This window comes from Nansenia antarctica (assembly GCF_963989245.1).
Source record: "Nansenia antarctica genome assembly, chromosome: 7".
NCBI classification, from domain to species: Eukaryota; Metazoa; Chordata; class Actinopteri; order Argentiniformes; family Microstomatidae; genus Nansenia; species Nansenia antarctica.
Window position 1 is genome coordinate 6,993,493 of NC_137677.1, and position 6,636 is coordinate 7,000,128.

The 6,636-nt window shown below is 47.6% G+C and overlaps 1 protein-coding gene across 1 annotated transcript in view; it reads right to left on the reverse strand.

The window, feature by feature from the left end:
• Positions 1-3,459: 3,459 nt before the first annotated feature.
• Positions 3,460-6,636, reverse strand: part of unc13a (unc-13 homolog A (C. elegans)) — a gene marked incomplete at both ends in the record, with an annotated part of 53,607 nt that continues 50,430 nt past the window's right edge. Inside the window, 3 exon segments of the mRNA XM_080536042.1 lie at positions 3,460-3,751; positions 4,558-4,717; positions 4,987-5,079. Coding sequence (XP_080392168.1) covers positions 3,460-3,751; positions 4,558-4,717; positions 4,987-5,079 — 545 coding nt within the window.

Below are 6,636 nucleotides of genomic sequence, written 5' to 3' on the forward strand. Positions count from 1 at the left end.
ATTTAATATTTAACCATGGTTACCTTGATAATATGTGGCGTAATGTACAGCAATGGCGACACAGAAGTTCATATTTTCTCTAACATTTTTATTGGAAGCAGAAATGCAGCGATTCTGCAGTCTCCATCCTCCATCTCCAATAAGAACAACCAGAATAAAAAAAAAAATTAGAAACATCTTCAGTATAAAAAAATTCTCTCATGCGAGTACTTTGTACCACTACACATCATCAGTAATATTTATAATATTCACAAACCTCTGAAAAATAGAAAATAATACTAAAATATCAAAATAAAATCAAGAAAAGACAACAATTGGCAAAGTACATCAAATAAACACGTGCTGGCACAAGAAAGATGTTTTCCCATCATGCACTGCTTCCTACTGTACAGTTCTGGCATGGCGTGTGTCTGCCTGTGTGGGTATATTTATGACAGAACATGCGTGTCTGTCCGTGTGTCTGTGTGCTTTTCTTTGTGCTTCTACATGTCTGTAACAAGCCTACATGCATGTATGTAGTACTGTACATGCCAACCTGAAGGAAAGTTTATCATTTTACCTCAACACAGACACTCGACTTCTGAGAGAATGGTTTTCCATGACATGAAGCATCATTGTCAACAGCAATAAATAAAATATTGTGTCCTGTTCCTGCTACAGCTGCTAGACCTGTACTATTTGTTGCTATAGCTACCGTGTTCAACAACCACCGAGGCTGTGTAGTCGTGGCCTTGAAATCCCTTGAAAACGATGAATAGACTCTGATATTAATATTAATATTAATAGACTCTGAAGATCTTCCATTAGAACTACCCCGAATGCCCACATGGGTGCAACTACCCAGAAACAGCAAGGTTTGAGTCAAGTAGCAGCAACTTCACTTCATTTCGTACAATATATATATATATGTGTGTTTGGTACAGCGACAGTATTTACAATGCCCAACAACCATATCATATAATAGTTGGTTCATCCTCTCTCTGCTGAAGGGCTGTTTGACACTGCTTTCCATACTTCCTCTGTCTGCTACAGTCCCCCAGACATTTTGGCCCATTTCAGAAACAGCATTTCACACAATCCGACAAACACTTTGTGCTGATAATAATTCACGATGTAAACATTGTAGGACTGCTCAAAAACCGACTTGATCTACATATAGAAATGTTACAGATTAAGATGCATAGAGTTAATTTGTACATGAGTTAGATAAGGGGGGCACATATACAAAATCTGTGATTTATAATATATGAAGTGCTTCCTTCTTGGGTATGGGCCACTAAGCGTCATGTATAAGTAGTACAGTCTATGAGTGGTCATCGAGGGGCAGCTACTTGAGCACTGGCCACTGATGTTCTGTCCTGTCTGTATGTCTCATAGGACATGGGACAACCTGCGGGGGCAGGACCCGGGGGGAGGCAGTAGGTTGTACAATGTAGGATGAGATGAGAGACAACGTCAACAACGACATCTCTGGCACTGCAGCACATATAAGACTACCATTCTGCATGCTAAACCTCATCCAGGCAGTTTTTTATTTTATTGATTTACTATGACGACTAATGAAGTCAACCAGTCTGCCTTTGCTGAGCGGAGGGTCTGTGGAGGAGCTCAACGGAGAGGAGGACAGAAGCAGGAATGGTAGAATGACGTTTTAGCGAGCCCTTACAGTGACGTCTGTCTGTCTGTGTGCTCTGGCTGCTAGCTCAGCTACCAGACAGACAGACGAATGACCAGACACCACTTAAGGTCATATCTGGTCATGTGTGCTTTCCCAGGAGGCTAATGGAGGGGGGGGGGGGGGGGGGGGTCAGTCACCTGACATCTGACATCTTCATTTGGACCGATGTTGCTATGGCAATGTAACCGCTAAGAATCTTGATTTGTCCTCTCCGACACCGACAGTGTATTGATCAGTGGTTGGAGGAGAGGATGTCGTGGCAGTTTCTTAAAGGCAAACTATTGGAGCTCCCGACGTTCCGGTCACACGCTGTACTGACCAATCAGAGGGCCAGGACAGACGTAGAATGTTTTTTTGTGTTGATCAGAGGAGCAATAAAACCTTCCCAAAAAATAAATAAAACTCAGCACATTCCCCAAAGTAAAAGACACTTAGGAAATTCTCAAAAAACGAAATATATTACAGACTATTAATATAGCATTCTTCCCCATTTTGTGTTCTCATGCTTGCCATGGCTTTCTGTGATATACATTTACACAAACAGGCAACACTGGTAGCTACATGAGGTCAACATTACTTCACACAAATCAACACTCGCATCTCTCTCTCTCTAATGCACGCACGCATGCGTGCACGCACACACATACACAAACACACTCACACACTGATGAGTAACAGTGCGTAGAGTCTACCTGTCTTCATCAGGTAAATGTCACTAGAGACAGACAGAGGGTCAACAGGACAAAAGGCATTTAGGGGTATCAGGCAGTGTGCTCTGTAACAAGGTAGACAAAAGGTCTGACACAAGACAGACAAAAGGTCTGACAAAAGACAGACAGACAGACAGGCAGACAGACAGACAAGACAGACAAGACAGACAAGACAGACAGACAGACAGGGACACTCTTTCAAGTGAACAGTCTTCTTATAGTCTTTAAATATATTATGATTAATAACAGATAATTATCTCTCTTTATAGCATATAAACACCTACATCTATTAGTATTACAACTTCTCCATCTTTTGAGGGAATGAGAGAGAAGAGAGGATGTCCGGAATTAAACCTAAACCTTGAAAACTCTCCCGGAAATAAGCTAGTGTTCTATCCCAGTGTAAACCTGACTATTTGGAATGTACGAGGCCTTGCAGTCTACGAGCCTTGGTCTGTTGTATGGTTGGTCCTCTTGTGCTTAGGGCTTGTCTTGGCATATATAACATCAGTCATTTGTCAGGCTATTGGCACTTCTGGTCCCTCTCTGCAAACAGTGTCTAGACAGGGTAAATGTTACACTGTAAAGGGACTAGACTGACTGAGGGGAAGGTCAACGAAGGTCAACGAAGGGTTACGCTCAAGAAATTCAAGGCTACTTCAGAACTTGAGCTCCTTGACCTTTTATAGATACGAAACTATCTCAGATTGATTGAAGATTAGAGAGCTTGTAAGAGCCTATAAGAGATGGACAGAGGGTGGAAAATATACTCTATAATATACGACTTCAACTCTCTTTATGGATGTGTTGCCCATCGAATTTCGCTTTGTTCTTATGACTAAATATGTGTGTATGTATGTCAACAGGATGACTGATAATATTCATAATCATACCGGTGCTTTAAAGACAATCAGGGCGATGCCTGTGTGTAATATGCCTCTTTAAGGAGATGTATTTACAGTAACTAGATGTAACTGTTTTATCTGTGCTTGTAACGACACAAGAATGGCAGGGCAGTGGTTTTTCACGACGTGTGCTGTGCAGGACCTCCGGGCCTGTAGGGGGAGCCACTTAGCTCCCTCGTCCCTCCTCTGCGGAGCGCTGGTCCGACTTGAGCTTGACGAACTCCTTGGCCACGTCGTCGTTGTTGCGCTGGGAGAGGATGCGCAGGACGGTCAGGCCCGTCTCGTCCATGTGGACCCGTTTGCCCAGGGGCAGCCAGCAGGCCACGCTGCCCCTAGAGGCCATCTCCTTCAACTGCATGACGGCCATGCCCACGGTGCGGTCCTCGCGGGCGAAGCAGTAGTCCTTCACACACACCTGCAGCTCGTAGGCCTCGGGCCCCACCTCGCTGCTCAGGGTACTGCAGGGGAGGAGGAGAGGAGAGGAGAGGAGAGGAGAGGAGAGGAGAGGAGAGGAGGAGGAGAGGAGGAGGGGAGGGGAGGGGAGGGGAGGGGAGGGGAGAGGAGGAGGGGAGGGGAGGGGAGGGGAGGGGAGGGGAGAGGAGAGGAGGAGGGGAGGGGAGGGGAGGGGAGAGGAGGAGGGGAGGGGAGAGGAGAGGAGGAGGGGAGGGGAGAGGAGAGGAGGAGGGGAGGGGAGAGGAGAGAGGAGAGGAGAGAGGAGAGGAGAGGAGGTTTATTATTACCATACCGACAGATTTCACTAGAGTACTTTTATTTTTTTATTTTAGAATAATATTTTTAAATAAAATATAGAGGATGTCATGTACAGTATATTGAAAAAAGCATGAATATTTTCTGTTTTTCTCCCTCCCCTCCACCCACGAAACATCCCGAACATGTCTGCATACATAATACACATGTAGATTTGCCCACCTACATGCACACATGAAAAAAAACAAAACATAAATAAATAAAATATATATATATATATGTTACGGTACATGTGGGAAAACTAGGGTTAGGGTTAGGTGCTACGTCGACTTGGTACATGCTGGCATGTCTAACCCTAACTCTAATCCTAACCCCAAACCTAACCGTAGCACCCTAGCACCTAACCCTAACCCTAGTTTTCCCACATGTACCGTAACATATATACTAGAGTACATTTTCAACACAGGTAAATTGAGTAGGTTTAGGTGAGCTATTCAAACTGACTCTCTGCTGCACTCGTTTCAAACTGAAGTGTGTTGTTGTGTCGTTGACTCACAATGTAAACGTCTCGTTGTATTTGGGAGCCCAGCTGTTGTTCTTGGACTTGGTGGCGTACTTCCTCTTCTTGTCGCTCAGATGAGGGCCGATGATGTAGACCTCCACGAAGGGCCGGAATATCCCCTGGGTCTGCCACCGCAGGTCGTTGGCAGCCACCACTGAGAGGGAGAGGGGGGGGGGGGGGGGGGCGGGGGGGTGAGAGAGGGAGAGAGAGAGAGAGAGGGAGCGAGTTTGAACATTGTATGAATGTTTCAACGCTATCAATGGTTCTAACACACAGCGGGAGGACTTCAGTCATCAAACGTTTGTCTATCTTCATATTTCGAGACTTTGATCTCCACACCGCTCGGGGATGACAACACCCCCAAAGAGCAGCAGGCAGCTCCATAAAGGCCACGCTGTCCCTCACGGTGCGATGAGAACTGACCTTTAACAGTGATCTTGTGTTCTCCGGTATTGGGGTGGGTGAAGATCTCCACGTGGATAGACACCTCTCCCACGGCGTCATCTACTCCGGAGCCTGGCGTGACAGGAAGAGGGCAGAGGGGAGACAGGTTAGACCCCCACTGTGGGCTGTGGATGGGCCCTTCCTTCACTCCTACACACAGCAGCAGGCTTTACAACAACAGCTACATCACCTTCCTTCTCAGTCCCTCAGGGCTCACGTATGTCGCTTCCATTTCAATTCAGTCAATTCTGGAAGTGAATTGACATTTCAAACCCTTGTTGAAGGTGCAATGTATTGAAATGGAATTGACCCCCCCAACCCTGTACAGAACTTATGTTTGAAAAGGCTTAACACATGTCTGGAGGAGAACGTGAACAAACGACAGTTCAGTAAAAACAGACATGAGGTTATACAGGAGGACTGAGGAGAAGGTGTCATGTGCTAGTTTGACCTGTGTGTGTGTGTGTGGGGGGGGGGGGACACAGCCAGAGAAAGGACCTATGAGTGGCTCTCCATGGAAACAACTGTTGGGGCTGATAGTGTCCACTCTACATAGCCCGAAGCATTCGATGTTTACAGGCTATGTTAGGACGGGTCCTACGACGCCACTCATAGCTGCGCTGTGACTCTGGGTGTCCAGGGGGAAGCCTGTCGGTTTGGGGATGCAAGGGGGGTGACCGTGGGAGGAAGAGAGGAGACATGTGACAGAGAGAAAGAGAGAGAGAAGGGTTCCCTCGGTTCTCCCAGTTCTCTCGGTTCTCCTGCTGTTGGGTCAGAGCAGGCAGGTGCATGCGTGTATCCAGTCAGATGAACAGACCCATTCCTTTGGTAAAAAACAACAACTTTTTTTACCAGACCATGACGCAAGCATGGCCAGTAGAGTGTGACCTGTGACCTCACTGAGGGAGCAGCCGAGCCTCCCGTCCCCATGGGCGAGGACACCACCCCCCCCCAGGCCCCTCCAGCTCGGGTCCCAGTTCTCCTAAGGTCAGGGGTGCACTCATGCCTCTTAGCTCATCTCCCAAACTATTCTCATTCAGAATGCTTAACCCTTAATAATACGAGCAGACATAAAAGAACGAAATCTGTGACCGCTTCACCTCTTTAGGGTTATGAGTCAATGGGACAATGAGCTACAATTGAACTGGGGCATGTGTGCACCCCTCTGGACAGGATAGCGAACATCCTTGGGCCTGGATGGGAGCCTGGGCCTGGGTTTGGGGCTTTAGGGTCCTTTGCTCCATGCTGCTGGGCCTGGGGGAGTGGAGGAGGGGGGGGGGGGGGGGAGACATGCAGGGCCCTGCAGGGGGGCTCACTCAGGCTCCGACTCTGTTTGTCAAGAAGGGAGGAGGTGGGGAGAGGGTGTGGTGGGGGGGGGGGGGGGGGGTTGACTGACTGGCTGGCTGGCTGGCTGACTGACTGGCTGGCTGGCTGGCTGACTGACTGGCTGACTGGCTGGCTGACTGACTGAGTGGCTGGCTGGCTGGCTGACTGACTGACTGACTGACTGGCTGACAGACTGGCTGGCTGACTGACTGACTGCAGTCTTATGCAAGAGGCTTAGAAGGCAAAGGCACAGAAGGGAACAGTCACAGATGGGCTTTTTGAAATCAAAGTTTGTACAAATGT